At 40.0% G+C, this 24,161-nt stretch overlaps 1 protein-coding gene across 1 annotated transcript in view; it reads right to left on the bottom strand.

Moving 5' to 3' along the window:
• Positions 1 to 2,452: 2,452 nt before the first annotated feature.
• The window catches only part of HK1 (hexokinase 1), an 88,139-nt gene continuing 66,430 nt past the window's right edge, over positions 2,453 to 24,161 (bottom strand). Inside the window, exons 11-18 of the mRNA XM_034777320.1 lie at positions 22,097 to 22,245; positions 21,865 to 21,984; positions 20,412 to 20,507; positions 19,214 to 19,313; positions 16,099 to 16,282; positions 12,676 to 12,831; positions 9,395 to 9,628; positions 2,453 to 5,655 (exon numbers count right to left, since the gene is read on the bottom strand). Coding sequence (XP_034633211.1) covers positions 5,511 to 5,655; positions 9,395 to 9,628; positions 12,676 to 12,831; positions 16,099 to 16,282; positions 19,214 to 19,313; positions 20,412 to 20,507; positions 21,865 to 21,984; positions 22,097 to 22,245 — 1,184 coding nt within the window. The 3' untranslated portion in view covers positions 2,453 to 5,510. The remainder of the gene's footprint in view (positions 5,656 to 9,394; positions 9,629 to 12,675; positions 12,832 to 16,098; positions 16,283 to 19,213; positions 19,314 to 20,411; positions 20,508 to 21,864; positions 21,985 to 22,096; positions 22,246 to 24,161) is intronic.

The raw sequence follows: 24,161 nt of genomic DNA, 5'->3' as shown, positions 1-24,161 counted from the left end.
TACTTAGACTTCACTATACATTTCATCACACACTACATTAATCTGTAGTTTGATTGCCTGTTTATAAAAGTCAATATATGCAATTGTCTTGAATAATGTTCAGATTTTCAGTTACTTGTCCATTTTAGAAATTTGGTGAAATATCAAACATTTGAACAAATGACTAAATGTTTCAATCATTTAATCAAAAGACTAGTTTCAGAGTGAATGTTATACAGATATATATTGTTTATATTTATATAGACACGTCCAGTTACATGCATGATATTTTTTGGGTGTTTGTTTCGGTTTGCTTATATTATGTGCAATGAATGGATGGATGTTAACTTCGGGAAATAAAAAATAAGAAAGGGGAAAAGCAATCTCATTTGCTACTTTAATTTGTGTTACCTCCAAGTTTTACCAATCCCTTCATTCTGCAAAAACAGAATTACTAAGGCCTCATCCAAAACTCATTTGAGTCAATGGGATTTCTTTCTATTGACTTTAGTGGGATATAATCAGGCCCATGAATGAATAAAGAGTAATAAAGCCATGTTTGTAAATAAAATTGAAAGAGTAGACAGGGACAATTTTCCTTCCCAGTTTTGTTTTAGGCAGGGGAATGGATGGTACCTCTTCAATATCTGCCTAATAATCCCACGTATGCACCCTGTAGAAAATTCTGCTCAAAATTACACTGGTATGACTCCATAGTTCTGTGGGTTCCCATCACTGTAACTGCAGTTTGGCACTGTCTCTTTCATCTTTCAAAGGTTCAGCTTTGTTTTTAAAGATTTCAAAAAATTACCAAAAGCTGTTCCTAGTCCTGACACTAGTCAACTATCCCTTGACTGTACAGCTTGATTTTTCCAGAGACAGCATTTCTCATCCACATGTGGCAGTCAGGGCTATTTCTGGTGGCACTAATTCCCAGAAGACTGTAGCACATGATGGGTAACTGCAGTAAGGAACAGGGTTTTTAAACAGTACAGTACCATTCAGATGTTTAATCTGGACATTATTTAGCTGGTTTTGGGGGGCATGCAACTGTTTACCATTATTTTAAGAAAATGAATGGGAGTTAGAAAAAGAAACCACCTATAGTGATGCTACTAAATATAGTACAACAGATAAAAAAAAATGAAAGCTCATTTTCTCTTACACACACACCTTGATAAGCAGTCTCTGAAAGAAACTGAAATGAAGACAGCTTTGTTTAATAAGAACCACCATGATTCCTTCTGCTACAGGAAATAAAAGCAATTTAGGAGAGATTCTCTGCTAAAGAAATTTGTCAAGTGTTCCTAGTCACTGTAAGCCTGAGTTACACATCATTATGGGTCTATCCCTAGATGATGCAAAAAGGTGCTTTTTTCAACTAAGTTAGATTAACACTACTGGAAAGCCCCATTAACACCCTATAACCCCTTTACAATTGTGTTATAGTTGTCCATTCCTCAGCTACAATATGACCCAGCTAATTTAACTGTAATGATGTTAAAGTGTCTACACAGATGTTAAGGACAGCTTAACCTGAATTGATAAAAGCAACTAAACAGAGAGCACTAGTTCACTTACTGTGCCTGCCAACCATTTCAGATTCCAAGGCCAGAAGGGACCATTGCAATCCAAAATAATTCCTAGAATGTATCTTTTAGAAAAACATCCAATCTTGATTTTAAAATGGTCAGTGATGGAGAATCCACCATGACCTGTGTCCATTCTTCCAGAAAGCTAGTTCATCTTCCATCTCTTCTTGACATATAACCAGATTGTTTGCACTTTTGGTGACTACCTTGAGTTTTCCTCCCACTAAACAGCTCTACAATACCCTAGTAAGGAACTGAAGGGTTGCTGTATTGAGGGAGTGGGATATAGATTACCCTTCTGGGCATCAGGTTGTTCTTTTTCTTGAAGGGCTGGGATAGCATGTTGCACAGCTAGCATCACCATCCTTCCTTGAACTGTATGGCTATGAAGGTTGCAACCATTTTCTGATGGATCAGATCACTGATGTTTTTTGTTAGCCTGGTTCTGGTTCATATTCGGAGAATGTCTTCTAAAACTGAAGAAATCATCGCTAAATTTCTATGCAGGAATCAGAATATGATCTCTGATAAGATCTGTCATGTCGCTAATGCAGTAGTTGAAAGTGGAGACTCTTTCCCCATCGTTCAGTCGGCACAGCAATAAGACGGTGGAGTGTAAGGCAGGTTGCATTATTTATAGCAATTCACAAGGTAACAAGAAGATGGCTCTCCAGAATAATAAATGAAATCCTTCATAATATATAGATATAGAAATGATTAAACTGCAGTTAAAATATCCAGTTACTGAGAACTGCCATTTACAGTTATTTTTGTTTTTAAATACCAAAAAAAGGAGTCCCTTGTATTCATTAAGGAAAAATTGTCTGAAGAATCTCATCATTCCAACAAAAAGAAGAAACAAAAAGCACAAAATAGTTTCAGAAATTAGGAAACTCTTTATTTTTACCTTCTGCTAATTTAAAATGAACAAAAATTGCTTGTTTTAAAACATTAAAATGCCGATGAGACCGTTGTAAGAGAAACACTAAAGGACCCTCAAATCAGCATGAGCAGATGACAGCATAACATGGGTATGTAAATGACACTTTTCCCATGAAATAAGGTTTATATGATCATTTTTAAATAACAAACATCTTACAAAGTAAGGATCATAATTTTATTCTTCAAGCCACAAACCTTTAAATAATGCACTGTAAGACATCTCAATTACTGCTTGGTCAACATGGAATTTAAGACATTTTTAAAAATACAATCAAGACTTGCACTTCACTCTTAACACACTTCTTATGGGTAAGAAGCAGTTTAGAGATTAAAGTCCTGCATACATCTATCTTCTGCTTAGAAAAGAACTAGGGCTTCTCATCTCACATCAACTATCCTCCATGACAGCGAAAGTTCCACTGTTATAAACACAAAGCCACCTCCATGCTTATTGTCATCTCCTTTTTATTTATTATAAATTATGAAGATTGGCCCAACCAAACATCCACATATCCAAGCACCTCCAAATTTAGTGGGAAGAGGTTTCACAATCTAAACTTTGATCCAGATTTGAATTTTGCTGCCATTTAGTCTCTCTATACTGAACCAAATTCTCAGATTCAAACAGACCCAAATTTACTAATGCTCAAAAGTCAGATCCAAATTTTATGGCTCAAGCCATCTCCAAAAGATTGTTGACATCATAAATAAGATTCATGCAATTAAAATGATAGAAAATGTAACTTACACTAACAAGCAAACAAAAACCTTGTTCAGCATAGCAAGCTTCTCACTTTATTTTGTCTAATCATTTTGGATTACAGATGCATATCTGGGTCTTGGCAGGCTGACAGCAGAGATTATGAGTTGTAGTTTCAACTAGAGGCACAATTGGCACACCTGCGAGAGCACAACATTTGTGCACACAAACTGACATTTGAACATACAGATCAGGTAACTGCATATGCAACCCAGTGGATGTGTGTAGTTACCCGACATATGTGGGTGTACAAATGTCAGATGGTGCGCACAAACAAGGCGGTTGTGGACTCCATAAGAGTATGTGCAGCTTTGCAGAGGTGCATCTATCATATCCTGGACTGAACAGCTGGCCAAATGTATTTCTAAGCAGGTTTGCTTTAGTACAATAGGCCAAGTCTTTGTCATGCCTGTGGACTCCTCCTTAGTAATAGAGTACATAGGAATATAAAAACCCCTGACATTGCTGCGATGAGGTTTTATACCTTTATAAAACAGAAGAGCTTTGCAAAGTACCAAGCCATCATCCAACAGAGCCTCTTCCAGAAAGAATCACGGGACACCAGTTAACACACATCAAAAAAAGTTTAATATTTTCACAAATATCACTTAACACTAGTATAACTATTACTAGTGTGCAAAGTAAAAAGACTTTCTACCTTTGCAAAACCAGTTAGGCATGCAATTCTTCAGGTAGACACACACACACTTAAAGCTGCAAGTACTGTTTGTGACTCACATGTTACCTTACAACATTCAATCACAGTGCATCATAATGCATACTGAAATGTTATCAATAACTAGGGCAATCCAAATCTTGGGAGTGACACAAGAAGAGGGAAGAGCAAGCTGCATATCCAGATTTTCTGCAGGAAAAAACCATGCAGAGACCTCAATTCATTTCTGGTAGAAAAGGAGGAATTAACTACAAAGGATGCTCCTTTTTTTGCAGGAAAAAAAGTGTGACATGCAAAAGTTATTTAATGTAGACTGGCTTAACTTGCTTCTCGGTTTAAAAAAAATAGATGTGCTAAATACTTACACTGACAGAATCGATTCAACATAGGAAGGGATACTCAGTATGTATATCATCTTTGTCGTCGTTGTTTTAGTCCATGGAATAACTGGGCCTGGCATTGTTTTTGTGGTTTATTTGTTTTACGCACCTGGGTCCTTAACGTCCAAACCAAAGCCAGACCCTGGTATTTCCTTAGGATCATTAACTTTAGCTGGGTGTTTGTTTTGAGAAGGTGTTTAAACATTAAAACTTGCTTTGAAGCGCAAAAAAAAAAAAAAAAAACCTCTTTAAAGTAAGAGGGGGAATTTTACACTTCTGTATGATGCTGTTTCAGTCTGTTTAGCTACAGACTCAGCAAAACAGCAGTGTGCTGATTTATTTAGTTAAAAAAAGGATAGAAAACTTTTACAAGAAATCTTAGACTCTGAAAAATACAACAAAATCTGCTAAAGACCACAGATTTCCCATGTCCAGAGATTTGGATTACCCCAAGCAATCACTTGATTTTACTAGTAAAGATTTTCCTCTTTAAACAATACATATTGTAGTTGGTAACACAACACTATTCACGGAAGCAATGGGAAATGCCAGTGATACCAGATTTGTGGGACAGAGCCATTTACTTTTACTGTAATAAAACATGAACTGAGGAAGCAAATAAGTCATATTCTAAGTCCCACTATAGAGTTACATGAGCACCCAGTGCTGACACACTGTAATATTTCCAGAGTCATTTTAAGTGAAACAACATTAGACAGAAATTCAGGAGGGAATTATTACTTCTGCTTCTATAAGCATAAACACCTTGATTTTATGTTCAGCATAACAGTGGTGCATTTAACATTGGACGTAGTATCTGCTGGAGAGAATACATTTCATACAAACTAACAGTAGCTCTCATTAATGTATATCGTCTGGCTGTAATTTTATCTCAAAGAATAACTTATTTTGACAGCTGCATAAATAATAAACTGATTTTCATGACCTAGAGATGGGGAATGTATGTACCAACCAGGTGGAAAAGAAACATGCAGATTGGGGGTCCAGAGATGGGTGATATTATCAACAGCACACACTCTATTTTGTATCCTATTTTTTATGTCATTAGTTGTATTTTTCAATAAAGCAGTGAATTCTGGTCTTCTACCAGTTCAGACTACAGAGTCGCAGCTTTATAAGAAAGTGCTCGAAAGGCAGAATTAAAGCCAGTGTTCTGGAGTTTAGTTTTGCTCAGCATCACGCAGTCTACATCCCACAGCAGTAATGAGAGCTGCTCCTTTCCCACTGCCATCTTCCGAAAGGAGGAATGTCACATTGCATTTTGGTGCGAGATCCTTTACTGTTTGGTGCATGATCTTTGAAAAGCTACAAAACAAACAGATAGGGATGTAAGTGTAATCCAGCAGCATCGCTACAGGATTCTGCCATGAGGAACATAGTCCCAACAAAATTCTGAACACCGGCTAGGCACATAAAGAGAGATGAAGAACATTGCTGGAGAGTGCAGATGATTGGGAGACAATATAACAATGGTTGTTATGAAAGGAAAAAGCTGTTTAAATGATAACTATTTAGTTCTACCCCTTAGCTGTAGGCGCATGGTTGCCTGAACCTATACTACCTCTGCCCTTCCCTCCTACCATCATTAATGCGAGACAGACTCAGGAGTTTATCCTATCTCTCCACACACTCACTGGCTCTGGGAAGTCTATGGGGAAGCTCCCTTAAGCCCCACAGCTGATGAAGAGTTGTCTTTACCACCTGGGCTGCTTGCTCCTGCCTCCCACCACTGCTGCTACGAGGTAACTGTACCAAATGCACCCCTGCAGTCACACCCTACACACGACTATAATAAGCTTTGTACAAAATATGCCTTGTGAGGTATTATTTGAAAACCTATAACTCACTGGTCATTAATATCATGATGAAATATGTGTAGTAACATTATGTGCAAAGTTATAAACAGAAGCCAAAATTAGGCCTGAAATGTGTTTACTAGACAAGTCTGAGTAAACCAGTCTCTCAAAAAGAGAAAGAACAAGCTGACGTCTCTAGCCAGGTGTCATCCAAGTTGATGAGCAATCACCTATCAAGTGGCCATTTTTTGGCAAGGAGGGGAGCTCAGGAACAAATGGATCCGCATGAAACCTCTAACCACAATACTCCATGACTTCAACCTCACAGCGGGAATGAGTTTTATCTAGGGGTAACCCTTGGAAAAATGCATTTCAAAGGACTATAAAAGGGGGCGGGGGGGACACCCCAAGGTATCTCTCCCTATCCATCTCTCTCTCTTTCACCTAAGGCGACAAAACAAACAGCCACTGGACTTTGGGAGCAGGTCCTGGCCTGCGAGTTTTGTCAGCAACGTTACCGGAAACATGTGGTATTAGACTTCACCTTGAAACCAAGTCTAGTTTGTTAAGTTTTAGTCCTAGGAAGAGTGTTCTCTATTTCTCTGGTAAGCATTTCTGAATTTAATGCCTTACACTTGTACTACCTTAAAATCTCTCTCTTTGTAGTTAAATAAACTTATTTTATTCTTTAATCAAAACGAATCCACTGTTGTGACCTGTGTGGGTAACTCCATTTAGGGAGACAAACTGTTGTATATGGATCCCCTTAGAGAGGCAATGAACCTAATATGTCTGGACTGCCGAGGAGAGGGCTGGACAGTGCAGAACACACATTTTGGGGGAAAACCCGGACTGGGAGTATGTTCGGGTCACCCTGCAAGTGGTAACCAAAGCTGGCGGAAGCCAGAGTGTGACTGATGTGTGGCTGGCAGGCTGCAGCTATACACACTCAGGGTGTTACCTGCATGCTGGAAGGCTGTTTGTGGACAGCTCAGGTGGGAGCTACAAAGCATTGTGAGGCACCCAAGTATGCAGGGCAGGGGTGACAGCCCCTCATTGGTCTGGACAACACCCCGGAATGTCACAGTAATCCTAGGAGCTCTCCTCTCTAATGTCACAGCAGGGAGTGGGGTGATGGAAGCAGGGGATTTGGGAAACCCATAAATTTGTATATATTTTCAAAAGTATACAAGTTATGGGAAATATATAACCTAGACCAGGGGTAGGCAACCTATGACATGCGTGCCAAAGGCGGCACGCGAGCTGATTTTCAATGGCACTCACACTGCCCGAGTCCTGGCCACCGGTCCGGGGGGCTCTGCATTTTAATTTAATTTTAAATGAAGCTTCTTAAACATTTTTAAAACCTTATTTACTTTACGTACAACAATAGTTTAGTTATATATTATAGACTTATAGAAAGAGACCTTCTAAAAACGTTAAAATGTATTACTGGCACGCGAAACCTTAAATTAGAGTGAATAAATGAAGTCTCGGCACACCACTTCTGAAAGGTTGCCAATCCCCGACCTAGACCCTAAACTACATGTTTACACAAAACATGGGTTGAGAATCACTAGCATTTTACTAATTTATTATCTACCCCCACTATTAGATACTTCACATGATAATCTGTCAGGCCCACATTTGACTGTCAAGATATACTGAATCTACTGGTTCCTCACAGCCCTGCAAAAGTCATGACATTTTCCAACACAATTTATCTTCCACAAATCCACAGTGACTTACACACTGTATTATCTCTAAACCGTTTCCTAATATATACATTAGACTTGCAATGTGCAATGTTTAGCTTCTTTTAAATAGTGGAACTATATTTATCATTTTCCAGTCTCCTGGAATATTCTCAGTCTCAAATGATTACTTAAAAGGCTCTTTGGAGCAGAGACCGTCTCTTCATTCCATGTGTGTGGACAATGCCTAGCACAATGGTGTTCCAAACCCTGACTGGGGCAATCTAGACAACTGCAACACCATTATTAACTTAGCAGCAGTTAATGGTTGAGCTTTGATAGCTTACGCCATATCTTTCATGGAAGTAACCTGATTTGTATTCCTTTATTTTTGCCTACCACTGTTTCATTAATGTCAGTCTCTACAGTTCTTCCTCACTACTACACACAGACACCCTCCAAAGTTGCAATATCAAACTCTGATGCAAAGAAACCATTTAATTCTTCTGTCATTTCTTTTTCAGGAAGCAATAATTCTTTGATTTTCTCCCCTATTTAATGGCCCTATTGCTCTCGCCTGTATTTCTGACCTCCAACTTATTTAATGAGTTTCATTACTTTTTATTTGGCATTGTAGCGGGGTGGTTACCTGCGCCTGCCCTGAGGGGTTTAAAGTCAGCCCAGAGGGAGGGCTGTAGGAAGGGAAAAAGCTGCTAGGCTGATTGGGGAAGTAGCTGCAGCTGGGCCACGCCCCAATCAGGCCTCAGCTGGGCCTATATAAGAGGCTGGGAGCCAGGAGCATAACAGTCTCTCTCTGTTTGTAGAGGGAGATAGGCCAGGGTGCAGGGAGCTAGAGACAGGGTACCTGAGTGGAGCAGGGCTGGAGAAAGGCAGAGGAGCTGGGGAGCTCCAGCCTGGAAAGCCCCAGGTTATGGCCTACCAAAAGGCAAATAGGTACTGGGGGTTGCAGAGAGCAGTCCAGGGGTAGGCAAAGGCAGCAGGTCCAAACCCAACCTTGCCGATGATGAGTGGCTTATACTGCAGTCTGCCCCAGAGAGCCGGGGCTAGTTGGTGACTGGCAGTGGCCTTATTCTCAGGCGAGGTGGGGATAGTGGGTGGGGGTTCCCCAGGGAGGGAAGACCCAAAGAGAAAGGGGTTACTGCCAAGGGGCAGCCCCCCAGATAAAGGGGCACCAGGTCCTGGGAGGGACATGGGGGCCAAGAGGCAGTGGGACACTGGCCTGCAGAGGGCGCTCCGGAGCTGGGACGAGCTAATTCCCATGGATGACCAGCAGGAGGCGCTGCAGAGGTGAGTCTGTACACTTACAGGCATGCTACTGCTAACTATTTATGCTTTATTATTCCTTTTACAGTCTCTTATTCCCCTTATAAAGCTCCAACCATAATTGTTTTTCAAGCTCTGTTTTTGCTTGCTATTAATTTAAATGACTATTCTTCCTCTAACAGAGACCAGTATCTGACACTTCAGAGAAAGGCCAAACCTACAGCAGTGTAGCACTCATTACAAACAAATGCAGAAAAAAATAATACTTACTGCGGATGTAGTTTATACAGCGTCCCATCTACACCAACTGTTATATCCAGGTGGTCTAATCCTCTGTTCTCTCTTATTTTATCTACAACCGCAGCCATTCCAGCTCCACACACCTGAGCTCCTCTTCTCGATACTGCTCCACAAACCATCTTTACAATTATACTGTCATCACAGGTACCGTTCAAGCCCAGCTGCTGGAGGATTGTTCGTACCTGAAGCAATGCTAACCTGTCACTGAAAAGAAAGGAGAACAAGATGTTTGACCAGGTCACTGAATGAAGCCTTTAACAATATTTAGTATTTGCACCACAATTAACACCTAATAAATTCTCACAACCCCTCTGTGAGGCACAGTGAGCTTAGGAGCCCATGAATGCCAACGGGCAGAGGGCACACCATACCATGACTTACATTAGGCCTGACACACTCATTGCCCTAACACACTATTGTCATAATCTGTATCTAAAAGATGTTGCGGAAAGTATCATATGCAAACTGGTGACACATTGGTCCCAAAACCACTGTGTGATATATGTACGGGGTGAGTACAATGAGTTATAAATGTAGGATAAAACTATGTCCTTAAAATGTGTTTGACGGGAAGCCCATAAATCCCAGCCTGCCCTAAACAAAGGAACATGTATTTACTTGTCTGACCCGCTTGATCGCAGAGGACAATGAAAAGAATATTTACATGTAAGGTAAACAAAGCCACCAAACTAGAAAGTGGGGGAGATGACAATAGGAGATAGAGTCCATACACCCAGGAAGCCTTCCTGGCTCTTGAAACAGAGACAAGGAACTTTGGGGTAATATTGGGGGGGGAGGAGAATATTTGAATAATCCATCACCTGAGAGAACAAAGAAGCCAGTGCTTTGTATCTATAAAAGCTAGATCCTCCTGTTAAAACAGGTCTGAGAACGCTGGCAGTTTGGAGTGAGCAGGAAACTACATAAGGCAGCGATATTTCTTGCTAGAATTAAATGTTATTTTTGTTTTGTTTATAACCCTTTGCTATCTTTCGCTCTTACTTGAAATCACTTAAATCCATGTTCTTTGTTAATAAACTTATTCTCAGTTTTACTACAAGCTATCTCAGTGTGTGTATAAACCCAGCTCGGCTAACAAGCTGTTGTGTATACTGGCTCTTCAGAGGCTGCAAACTTTGTGTTACCTTTGTGAGCACCCAGTAAGAGGGACAGGACACTGCAGGGGAGACAGTTTTGGGGAGACTCAGGACCGGAAGAATTGTTGGTGTCACTCTGCAAAGAGTAACTGGGCCAGTGGAAGCCAGGATGAGACCACTGTGCTATGGGCATGCTGCTGGTGTCAAGGCTCTGAATCATAGCTGCATTAATACAGAGGTACCCACGGTTACAGAGCAGGCGATAACAGAGCTTCTTATTGGTCTGGGTGAACCTCCAAATCATCATAGGCACATCTAGCAAATATTTGCTGTTGGAGCCAGGTTAGGACTCACGAGAGTGTCTCACAATCTTCAGCTCATTTCTCCACCCTATGCTGCTGCATTCAAGCATCAATCATCATATAAAGAGTCACGGCAAACACTGAAACATGTTCTATTTAGAAGTAATATTGGTTCAACAGACTGGATTTTTTTTGCATGTCTCTTCCCTCATCATTTGTTCTAAAGGATATTTCCATGAGAAAAGTATTTATAAGTCTCTATTATACTAGGCATTTCCTTGAAACATCAAATGGCCTTTAAATTACTTTACAATATACTATCTTCGTACTAATAGTACAATTCAAATAATCAATGAGTAGCTATTGCTAGTATAGCTTAATAATTATCTCTCTACTACTACATACTACTATATGTATTCAATAAGAACAAGGAAATTGTTTGTTTTTGTTTTTAAACATACAAACAATAAAATGAAACAGCAAAAACATCTTTGATTACTATCACTATGACTCAGGCTATATCTACACTAGAGAGATTCCAGCGGCAGCTGTACCGATGCTGCTGTACCACTGTAAGATCTCTCGTGTAGCCATACTATGCCGACTAGAGAGCACTCCCATCAACATAGTAACAGCATCTCCTACGAGCAGCAATAGCTATATCAGCGAGAGAAGTTGTCCTGGGCCGACATAGCGCTGTGCACACTACCATTTATGCTGGCGTAACTTACATCGCTCAGGACGGTGTTTTTTTCACACCCCTGAGCAACATATGTTTTGCCGACATAAGAGGTAGTTGGAAATACTCCTATGAACTGAGAAGACATTCTAAAGAATTCTTCTTGCAGCCTTGATAGGCCTTCAGTACAGATAAAAACAAAATATTTTCCCTCGTATTTACAGAAGTATTTGAGCACAAAATCATTTTTCTGTTTCCTGATTTGTGATCCCATTTCTTCCCTACTTAAGTCATATAGTTCTAAGTGAACTTCTCATTTCATTATTGTGCTCTATAAATAGTTTTGCTAATCTGGCATGAATCTTTCTTTTCCTTCTGGGTTATCATATGCACATTCAGTTGGAGAGGTAAAACTACTGTATGACACTTAAAAAGGAAAATGTTGCATTTTATAAATGTTAGAATTCCTAAATTGCTAGAGGATCTTACTTTCAGAAAAGGTAAAAAGCCAAAACACATGATTAAGCTTTAAACGTATGTTATAAGGGCAAGTTAAACAGTTTAAAATTCTGTGAGCTGAGGCAATTAGCCTGAATCTCACTAGAGTACAAAAAAGGAAAATAGTAACATCTACCTTACATAAATATACACAAAAGATATATGTCAAATATGTAAGGCTATCCATGACCACTGACATTTGTGCCATTTAACAGTTACCAATGTGTATAAGTTTTGACATCAAAGAATCTGAGAGCTACCCAATTTAGGCTTTGATCCTGCAAACACTTGCCTAGGGGTCAATTTTACTCATGCAAGATGGGATACTGAATTCAGTAAGGCTACTCAAATAAAATTCAGCACACACGTGAATGTTTGCAAAAGCAGGGCCTTACAGTTTACAAACCAGTGTGTGTTTCAATAAGAATTGAATGCCAAGCAGTTGCTCAGATTTAGTTAATGAGGACACGTGTGGTATAATCTATATCAGTTTAATTCCAGAAAAATTCCATCTGCTGATATTCATCGCTCTTTAATGAAGATCATGGTACAGGTACCTTCCAATGACAAACAGAGTTGAACTGCACTCCTAGATGTTTCCTCCCCTCAAACACCAGTACTAAATTAAACATGCACTATTTCAACTGGAGCAATTCTACCGGGCGTCAATCTTACCTCTCAATCTGTGAAAGGAACTTGGTTTCAAAGATACCTCTGGTCTTCAGCGACTCTGAAATTTGACCTCTAAACAGGAATCCCCTTTTAGTGAAGTCAATCAGAATATTGCGAACGATTTCTCCCAGGTACATTCCACTAATCATTTTCTCATACCTGGAATTAAAGACAATGGTACAGTTCAGAAGGAATGTTATTTATAAATAATCCAGCTTGTTTACATGGATATGCTGAACAGTAGTGAAAAGTTTGGTCACTGTCTCATAACTGGAGTTTTAGAACATTAAATGGAGCTGCCTCGGTGTTGGTAGGTTACACAGACAATGTGCGTTTAGAGCTGAGTTTCAGTCCCTGGAGCTTGACCTTTTTTCATAGAGGAGTTCTACAAAGAGCAGAAACTACTGGGTAACACACTGAAAAAAGTAAGTGCATGAACAGTGGTAAAAGTAATATTACGTGTTCATAAGTATTTCCTGGAGTATAGCTTACTTACCATTACTTATTGGTTTCATTTTGGATGAATTCATCAGTACAGAGAGTAGGGCTATTTATATTGTATCATTGAAGATTTTATTTCAATGTCTTGCTGCACTTAATCTGTTGCACGTGTCCAGATGTAGAGGCAACAGTAAATGTGCCAAAATGCATAACAATCATTGAGTTAAAAGAAACCCTACACATCTTGATCCAAACATTGCATGTTGGGACTTGCAATTTCTCAAGGACATGCCTCTATACTAGAGATTATGGAAAATGCAATGTGTTCCATTTTATCCATATTATCTTTGCCTCCTCAGAATTCCAACCAAATTACTAAGATCATGCTCAACTGGGCAGAGTTTGAGCATCTCTGTCCTAAACTAGCTCTTTAATTATATCTTAGCTGTTTACAATAAACAGTTGTGACAGACCTTGAAAAGGAATAACTGAATTCTCTGAGGAAACTTTTGTATTAAATTTGATTCCCCTTTCTTTGGATATACACACAGCCAGAGCAGTATTTAATTTATCCTCATTCTTCACATGGGTGTTGTGAAGTGTAATTAGGTGTACTCAAATCATGTTAGGTTCTTGAGATGAAAGGTGTTATACAAACTCAAATACTGTATTCTATTGGAATCTATGCTTACCAACCCTCTTTGCCCAGCTCTTGTAACTAGCTGTCAATTTTGCCCCCGACATGAGTATAACAATTCCTGTTAGCTCTCCTAGCTATTGTTGAATTGCTAACATGATTCTCAAACGTTTAATGAATTTGACAATTACTAATGTTAGAATTTTGCTAATTCACACTTTGTTCATATACAAACACAGAAATCAGTGATCAATTCCCATTTCTCAGCAGTAATACAGTAACAGAGACAATGGAGTACTGAGGTCCCATATTAATAAACTTTTCTTTTAAAATGCAGGGGATCTGATATACATCTCTCGATTTGTAACATCATTTTTATTGCTATCAGGTGCTCAGTGACGGACATTGATAAAATTTCTAAATGAACATTTACTGGTTTAGGATGAAGTATTATTTTAATAATTAAAACTAAACATAGGAACACAGGACATAGCACTGGATGGGACCTCCTGGAAGGCCACTCCCATGCTATCTCATCCTATAATCCCATTCATAAATTTATCAAGCTCTGCCTCAAAATTAGTTATGTTATTTGCCCACACTAGTCCTATTGGGAGGCTGTTCCAGAACCTCATTCTTCTCATAGTTAGAAACCATCTTCAAATTTCCAGTCTACATTTGTTCATGGCCAATTTATACCCATTTGTTTTTGTGCCAACATTGGTCTTTAGCTTAAATAGCTCTTTTCCCTCCTTGGTGTTTACCCCCTACCTCTTGTTTATTTATAGAGAGCAATCATATCCTCTCTCTCGGCCTTTGTTGTACTTGGCTAAACAAGCCAACCTCTTACAGGGTAAGTCTACACAGCAAACAAAGGTGTGATGGGGTGGGAGTACACTCATGCTACCTTTACTCCAGCTATTATCAGTAACAACAGTAGTGAAGCCATAGCAGCACAGGCCTCAGCATGGGTTAGCTACCACAGCACCAGTGCACTGGGGACCCTGGGTATGTACTCCGGTTGCTAGCCCATGCAGAAGCCTGTGCCACCAAGTCTTCACTATGATTGTTTCCCATGCTAGCTAGCTTAGCACTGGTATATTTACTTGTGCTACAATCACACTTTCATTTGCTTTGTAAACATATTGCCCAGTCTCCTCTTGTAGAATACTCTCCATTCCCATGATCATCCTAGCAGCCCTTCTTTGCAGCTGTTCTAGTCTGAATTTATCTTTCTTTAACATGGGTGACCAGAATTATACACAGTACTCCAGGCTCCACATCTGTTAATTCACTGCAAGGTACATTTCGCTTTTTTTTGTTTAATCAATAATTCACTACATTACAGTGTCTTTCGCAGTCCTTTGTGCAAATCTGAGATTTTACTGGCTCCTCTATCCAACCTAGGTACAAAGTAACATTTCACATTGGAAGGGGGCTGTATAGTCCAATTAGGTCCATGAACAGTCTTGTTTCCTATAAATGGCCTCTCTCCTAAGTGCCTAACTCTCTCTGAATTATATACTCCTTTGGAAGTTCATTCCATGCTCACTTTGCTGTCATTGCAAAAAAGCGTCTCCCAGCTTCCTCAGTGCCTGATCCTTTATGGACTTCAAATTGTACCCTCACATTTTGGAGCTTCCCAAGCAGTCTGCCACCTTCACTGTATTCCTCGTGTGTTTTTACACTTCAATCATTATTTTTATAAATATATTTATATGATGGCTTGCGTACACAGCAAGTTAATGTGCAGCAAGCTGCAGCGTGAATCGCAAGCACACTAGCTTGCCACGTGTTAACTCATTGTGCAGACTCGGCTACCATGCACTAAGAGTTTCAAAGCCTACTCCCCCTTCCAAGTTCTCACCAAAACCTTTAAATTAAACTGGTCACAAATAAGAGGCCATTACAGCATTCTGAGCTGATGTTCTGGACACGTAACAGCTCACCGCACTTAAAAAGCGGACAGCTGCATTCTCAGGTAGCTGAAATTTCCAGATGATCGTGAGAAGGTAGTCCCAAGCAAAGTGTGGTGCAGTTTAACAGCTTGGAGGTGACAAAAACAAGGATGACAACTGCAGAGTAGACATTAGAGAAAAGACTCCAACCACTTGACCTGTCAGAGATGGAGAAAGTCATCCATCTGGGAAATCAGGAACAAGGGAGCTCCAACAGGGGACAGTGATGGTGTAAACTATTATGTCCTTTTAATCCCTCCATTTTCCGTAAATGGAGATCTAATTACACCACTTTTAAAATCCGCTGAAGGCAATTATCACTTATTCCTAGCACATCAGTATTCCATAAATTTTGCATCAGATTTCTTGCTAGATGTCAGTATTAAATACCTTTGTTTTCCAGCATTTAACGAATAATCATCGACAGCTTTGTCATAAATTGTCCTGATGTCATCCAGGCATCCATTGTCTCCAAACGCACCCCATTCCATGTTCACACACATTCGTCCTTGATCTCCCTCTACCATCTCTATATTTCTCATTTCCTCCATGTAACATGCATTGCTGCCAGTGCCTAAAACAAGTGAATAAACAGATTAAAAAAACAAACAAACAAGCATTAGAACCCCTTATGGGCTTTTTCACCTGTTTTTTCATATTTATAAAATAATTTCATATTGTAATAATGATAAATCTTCAGTACTTATAAAGAGACGGAACTAAATAATCCCCTTGCTGGTACAGTGAGGTGCAGGGATATTACCCATGCAGTGCCTCCTCTGCAAGAAGTCTCCGGCTGGCCAGGGCTGAATTGCATATGGGAAGGCGGAGAGGAGCATGTTTGTGCAGTACAGGGCACAGGTAGCAGCAGATGAACCTGGGCTCTTCAATTCCAACTGGGCTAGTGCTTCCTAAGAATTTTTAATACAAGAGGGAAGCAGCACAATATCTGACAGAAGATTAACATGCAACTCTAATTAATGTGCATCTGAAACCAAAATCGCAATCCTGAAGTTATTCGTTAGCTTTGACTTACTAAGCCAAAACTCCCACTGGGTTCAATAAGAATCTTGCCTGAATAAGTATTCGGCCTAATATTAGGCTATTTTTCCAAAGTTTTGACATCCATCTAAATTTAAAAACAAAAGAAAATAACATTGGCAGGTGTACAATCCCTGTAAATGGCTAACTGCTGAATTATTTTGTAGCTGCAATTCTACTGCTGTCCAATTCTAATTTGAGAAAGAAGAGAAAAAGCCATATTTTCAGAAAAAGCCCACTGCTCAGCGAAACAAAAAAGAAACCCATTTCACCTGTGGTAGTGTTTTACTGATGTTCATAGAATACAATATGCCATAAATATAAGAATATGCCATAAATCCTATACAAGAGAACACTATGTGTTAATGTTTCCATTTTCTCTCTAGTTAGCCTGCCAAAATCACAATACTAAACTTGACCTGCATAACTCTAAATATATTAATAATTTGTCTCTGATTCATCTAAACAATCTTTCTATGGGTCTGCATGACCCACTAAGGCCTTGGCTACACTTACCAGCTAGTTCGACGGCTGGAAATCGAAGTTCTGGGTTCGACTTATCGCGTCTAGTCTGGACGCGATAAGTCGAACCCGGAAGTGCTTGCCGTCGACTGCGGTACTCCAGCTCGGCGAGAGGAGTACCGCGGAGTCGACGGGGGAGCCTGCCTGCCGCGTGTGGACCAAGGTAAGTTCGAACTAAGGTACTTCGACTTCAGCTACGTTATTCACGTAGCTGAAGTTGCGTACCTTAGTTCGAATTGGGGGGGGTAGTGTAGACCAAGCCTGAGACTTTATAGTTCTCCTAGCCTCATTGCACTCTTTTATTGTGTGAATCATCTTTTTTTTCTCTACCATATTACTGACCATTTCTTGATTTTGCTTTTTTTAAAGAAAACAATCGTAGTTCCAAAAGCAATTGAGAGGCAGTTCCACCTTATTCTCCCATAAAGCTCCACTCTCCAAAAGCTTCCACCTGCAAAGACTATCTATCCTGTGATTAGCAACAGAGGGTCCTGTGGCACCTTTGAGACTAACAGAAGTATTGGGAGCATAAGCTTTCGTGGGTAAGAACCTCACTTCTTCAGATGCAAGTCCTGTGATTGCAACCCATATTAGTTTCCATATTAAACAATCAATCAAATTGGCAACACCAGACATATATGGAAGCTCAAAAGGTCATATCAATATTGAAAGAAACCTGCCCTACAGGTCTGTCCATTTCTAGTTCTGGAAACCACACATTTTACTATACATTCAACCACATATTTTACTATACATTACAGAATGACTTGACAGAGGAAGTAATCTGATTGGCAGATGGGACTGTATTAACACAGATGGAATGAGTTAATTACATTATGCTGCCCCATAGTCCAACCAACACTGAAGAAACCCATCCTGGATACTAATTCTAATCAGTTCTAGCCTACTAATGTCCAGTATCAAACCTCCCCTTCCTGAGCAAGCTAATAGAGATGCTAGATAAAGGCCAAATGCAAGCCCATCTAACTTAATCTGATATTTTAGACCTGGCACAATCTGGATTCACACAAGGATATAGGCCTGAAACCATTTAGTGGCATTTAGGGGAAAAGGCGGGGGACGGGGAAGACAGCTGGTGTGTGTGTGTTACAGATTGTCATTATAAACCATAATTCCAGTGTCTTTATTCAGTCCATGATTTTTAATGTCTAGCAAAGGTGTGAATTTAAGCTCCCAGGCTCATCTTTTGAAGGTGTTGTGCAGGTTTCATTTGGTGTGCTTTGCTTTACAAGTCTGCCTTAGGCAGACCACATGATCAAGGCAAGATGTGGGTCATCATACTAGTGAATTAGGGATACATATTACAGACATACATATTACCCATAAACTAATGGGTAACCACATACTGGCAACTTTATTTGCTCACTTTTGCATTAATTCTGTGAAACAGATTGATTTTCAAGTTAAAATATTCAGTATTGGTTCATATTTATTAGACAATATTTCTAGGGAACAAAAAAGAACTAATACATTTGTTGATTTTTTTTTCACCTAACTGACTTAAATAGATGGCTCAGGGGAATGTCTATTAGTCAAACGCTATATTTCACTTGTGTATTCTCTGTACCAAAACGAAACTGGCAAAAATAGTAATGGGGGAAGCAGCACATTTCTCCTGTTAATAATATATATCCAGGTCTAGGTTTTAAAACTATTGGATGGATTCAGATTACACTTTTCAAGGAAACTATTATCCTATTCATCATAAGAAGAAACGGTAAGTCAGGTTTGAAGAAACTCCACAAACATCCCAGATACAGGTTTAGTTAACAATAAGAATTAGAGGAAACACATCCAATCATGTGTCCTAATAGTCTTAATTGAACAAATTTATTTGTTTATAAGGATAGTAGACGATGTTTTTACCCCTCAGCTCTCAAAAAGCCGAGCTGAAATAAAATAAAAAGTAATTAATACCTACCAACAATGAGTCCTATTTCACAATTTGGATCTTCATATGCACAAGTCATCATAGTGCCAACTGTATCATTCACCACTGCCACAACATCTAAGTCAAATTCCTTTGAAGAAAAAAATATAGTTCTATAGAAAAAGTATTTCTTTGTTTGCAATATATCAAACCAACCCTTGCAATGTTTGTTAGACTGCAAGGAATTAAAGCAACTGTCTAAAATGTGTTGAGTCCAAATGAATAAAAATATAAACTTAATATTCAAGAATCAAAAAAATAAATTTCTTTTAAAACAAGAAGTAATATAATTTGCATGCAGGTATCGTGACTTACTGGTCTACTGTGCTGGAGCTGTACAGTATACTACTTTATTGCAGTGCAAATACCAATTTAGGTTAGGACATTTTTAATACTAACTTCTTATATAGGGATAACACTCACTATACACACACACACACACACACTCACTCTATAGGCAGTCATATAGTGAATGTTGCTCAAGGCTTTTCATTACAAGACCCTCTTTTCAGTTGTTTTTAACTGTGTCAAGCTTAAACCATGCAGGCTCAAACTTTCCATGCCTGCTGGTTGTCTCAGGCTGAATTGTTCTGGAAAATTTTGCCTAGAAAAGTTCTGCCACTTCCAAGAATACAATAGGGAAAAATATGTTGTTTTGCCTATTAAAAAAAAAAAAAAACCTCTTACAAGCATTTTGTTGAGAAACTCTAGTATCTCCATTCTTTGGAGCAGGGACCTGAAATTTGACAGGGGTATTGCCTTGGTGTCAGGGATGTGCCTTTTATCATCCCAAAGAAAACTCACCTAAATTTGGCCAAATTACAAGCCTCTGAAAAATGTCAGTTCACACATTCTCAGTAGAGATGTGTTAAAGTTTGACAAATTCCCTGACGATTCCATCTGCACTGAGCACGCTCCATCCCCTCATAGCTCCTACATACCAACTGGACTCTACATACGCTATCCCCACAAAGCAACCAAGCGTGGAGAAACAAGTGGTTTGTTTGGCAAGAATCTTTCTTTTGTGTATTTCCTAGCCCCTTTGTAAGATGTGTACCATTTGTGTAAATACAAAAGCAAAGTGCATCCAAATTCATCAATGACAGAATGCCAGAGGCATAAGAATTCTATCACACACAATCAAGTTAACAAATACATTCAAGAAAATAATGAAATACTAAAATGTCACCTCTCTCCTTCTAATTCCTTCCCTAAGCAAATACACGACATCCTCTCCTTCACAATCTGTCGTTTTAAAGCCTTTGGTCCAGTTGAGGAGGATACCCTAAAAAGAAGAGATTTTCATTACTAAGTTTCTGAGTATGTCTCATTAGAACATAAGAGTTTTTAAAAAAACATTCTGAAATACATACACAGGTTTAAAAGACTGAATACATACACACACATAAAAGCACATACATATCTGTTTCAAACTGCAGTTAAACCCATGGCTCAAAACAATACTGTGAGAGGTTGTACATTCTAACCCTGATGCCACATTATATGCAGATGGCAGTGGTGACCTCACAGCCATGACCATGACTCTTACAGATTGGAACCCAGTTGTTGGATTGTACACCTGTGAACCACAGATATGGAGCGCTGAAACAAGGAAGAGCATCTCCAGCGTTCTCTGGGAAAATACAACACAAGTATAGGAATGTACTACAACCCTCTACTGAACAGCATATACTGTGTATTTCAGTCATGCTCAGGTTCCCTCTCCTGGCTGGAACAGCTCTTTTAACTCATTTGGTAAAAGGACCATTTTTCAAGCTGAAGGTGATTAATTCTATTTCCTGATACTGTAGGTGGTTCACCCGCAAGCATAGTTTCTGGACAGAGCTCACCATGTTATGGTTTTGTTTTTAATGTTAAAAATGCTTATCTGACATAGACAAATACTCACTTTACATACTGTAAAGTATGCACTTCAGAGTGAAAAAAAGTCTCAAAGATTCAAAAGGAGTCATGGGGCACCTATTATTGATGCACTCCTTCACATATGAATATTACTCTTATTTTCAATAGGAATGTTATATATATTTTCTACTTACTCCAAATTTCAAATATTTTACTGTGAAGCTACATTTAGAGAGAAGGCCTCTTTGCGTCTTCAAAATTTGCATCGGCTTTTTAATTTGGACTAAAGCAACGAATTCTAATTGAATGACAAAATCTTCAGAATTAAAAAGCAAATCTGCTAATTAAATCATTCCATATTCTGCTCAACTCTGAAAATGCAAGACAAAAGTGAAATACGGGGTGCCATTGTCCCAGATAAAGGACACTTTGAAGATGCTACAATCTTAGCCAAAGAAAAATCACATTACAGGGAAAGAATGCTACTACCCAGAATGTAACCACAAGCGGTAGATGTTGAATTCTAGATGAAAATGTGGTAGAGAAAGCCATCTTTCTAAAACAGTGTTGAATAGAATAAGGTTACCCTACTATAGAAGTCAATATTACATTTGAGGCACATAATTCTGCAATTCTTTCCACAGACTTACTCACACAACCTTTAATAGAACTACTCATGTGAGTAAGTATTATGTAGTCTGTGTGAGGGTGGAGAATCAGGCCCAGAAGAAGCACTAAAGGACAGATTCAAAAGATACAAGATATTATAAAAAACTTACAGCATCTAAACTGGTCTGCTTGCAAGGGAAGGAAAACGTAAAGCCAAGGGGAAGTCGTGCGCCTTTTATTCCCATGTAATCCAGGAAGTCTGAGATACAGCTAACAATGTGATCAAACAGCTTAAAAAAGAAATATATAAACATTATTACAATTAGTCATATTTATTTAAATATATATTTATACATTCTTTGAAAATAAGTGATAATGCTAAAAAGAAATAGAAATGCTCACTTCTTCTCCAGTACCCTGCATGACCTCTATAGGAATAGCATATATTTTATTGTGCATTTCAACTGTTCTCCTTTTACCACTACGGATCTTCACAAGCAAAACTCTGAAGTTTGTTCCTCCCAGATCAAGAGCCAGAAAATCTCCATTCTCTGTAACAAAATAATTATACATTTTAGGAACACAGAAACAAAGCATAGGCAGGTGTCTATTTTTCATTTTTCAAGCAGGCATTTTGGCATAATACTCAGAAAGTTCTCTCTATCATCTGAAGGATTTAAAGATTTTTCATGTTCATTCTAAGCCTTCTCCCTGCTTATTGAAAAGAACAGAAGAAATACATTGCCACATAGCTGCCGCTCCTTCAAAAGACAACAACGACTGGGTGGTCTTTGCCACTGCACATGCTCAACTCAACTACACATTCTCTAAAAAGGGAAGAATTCTCCAGGAAGCCAGCAGATGGTGCTATGTTCCTGCTTCAGCAACTGCAGAGTGTGGTCTTAAGCAGTACATGTGCTTGAGACAGGCATTGGGAGGTGAGGGAAGAAGAAAAGGGAGTGGCCATTCTCTCTCTGCTGCATATGGAAGACAAGAGAAAGCATGAGGCTGCCTCTACTGGTTGAGGTATCTATTCCTATATATAGGGTGACCAGATGTCCTGTTTTTAGAGGGACAGTCCCGTTTTGGGGGACTTTTTCTGATATAGATGCCTATTCCCCCTCAACCCCAGTCCTGTTTTTTCACAGTTACTATCTGGTTAGGGTTACCATATCTAACAAATAAAAAAAGAGGACCCTCCATGGGGCCCTGGCCCCACCATTTCCCCACCCCCAGCCCCGCCCCAACTCTGCCCCTTCCCCCGCCCTAACTCCGCCCCCTCCTCCCTCCCAGCCACGCGGAAAGGGCTGCCCGAGCGCTACCGGCTTCACGGTTTGCTGGGCAGCCCCCAGACCCTGTGCCACCGGCCGGCGCTTCCCCAGCACAGCTGGAGCCCGGGAGGGGAAGCGCCCAGCCGGGGGCGCAGGGTCTGGAGGCTGCCTGGCAAACCGTGAAGCCGGTAGCGCTTGGGCTTCGGGCAGCCCCCTTGCCTCTGGGCCCTGCACCCCCGGCCGGGCACTTCCCCTCCCGGGCTCCGGCGGTGCAGGGTCCGGAGGTATGGGGGCTGCCCAAAGCCCGTAGCGCTTGGCTCTTAAACAGAGCCGAAGAGTTGGGGAGGAGCAGAGCCGCCGCGGCTGGAGGCTCTGCTCCTCCCCTGACTCTTCGGCTCTGTTTAAGAGCCGAGCTGCCCCAGCGCTACCGGCTTCGGGCAGCCCCCATGCCTCTGGACCCTGCGCCGCCGGAGCCCAGGAGGGGAAGCGCCTGGCCGGCGGCCAGGAGGAGCAGAGCTGCCCCGGGAGGGGAAGTGCCTGGGTGGCATTTTCCCGGACATGTTCGGCTTTTTGGCAATTCCCCCCCGGACGGGGGTTTGAGTGCCGAAAAGCCGGACATGTCCGGGAAAAAGAGGACGTATGGTAACCCTATATCTGGTAACCCTACCTATACAGGAGCGATGAGAATGGAACCAGCCACTTTTCATGGACTGGATTCAAAGCTCTCTGAAACACTCCCACTGACTTACAGATTTTGCACCAAGTACTAGATGAGGCAAAGGTACCTGTAAGCTCTCAACTAGTGGAAAGCAGTGGGGCAGAGAGCTGCATTTATATTTATGTATAGACTCACAACTGCCACTCTAATTTACAGAAGATGTGTTAAAAGAGGAATTATAGCCTTGACTCAGAATTTCCTCTTTTTGGTGGTTTAAGAGTTTTGTAGTGAACACACACTCTACTCCAGACACAAATCCATTAGCTGGATCCAATTCATTAAATTACAAACTAGCATTTCAGCTCCAAGTTTATATTTTTTATTTTCTTGCACCACAGCGTCCTGCTTGGCTGGAAGTACAGTCTGCTATGTAGGGCTTTACTAGGGCTGTCAAGCGATTAAAAAAATTAATTATGTGATTAATTGCACTGTTCAATAATAATAGAATACCATTTATTTAAATAGTTTTGGCTATTTT

Source organism: Trachemys scripta, chromosome 7 (genome assembly GCF_013100865.1).
Source record: "Trachemys scripta elegans isolate TJP31775 chromosome 7, CAS_Tse_1.0, whole genome shotgun sequence".
Lineage (NCBI taxonomy): Eukaryota > Metazoa > Chordata > Testudines > Emydidae > Trachemys > Trachemys scripta.
Note: the sequence above shows the minus strand (reverse complement) of the source record. Positions and strands in the feature narration are given on the sequence as shown.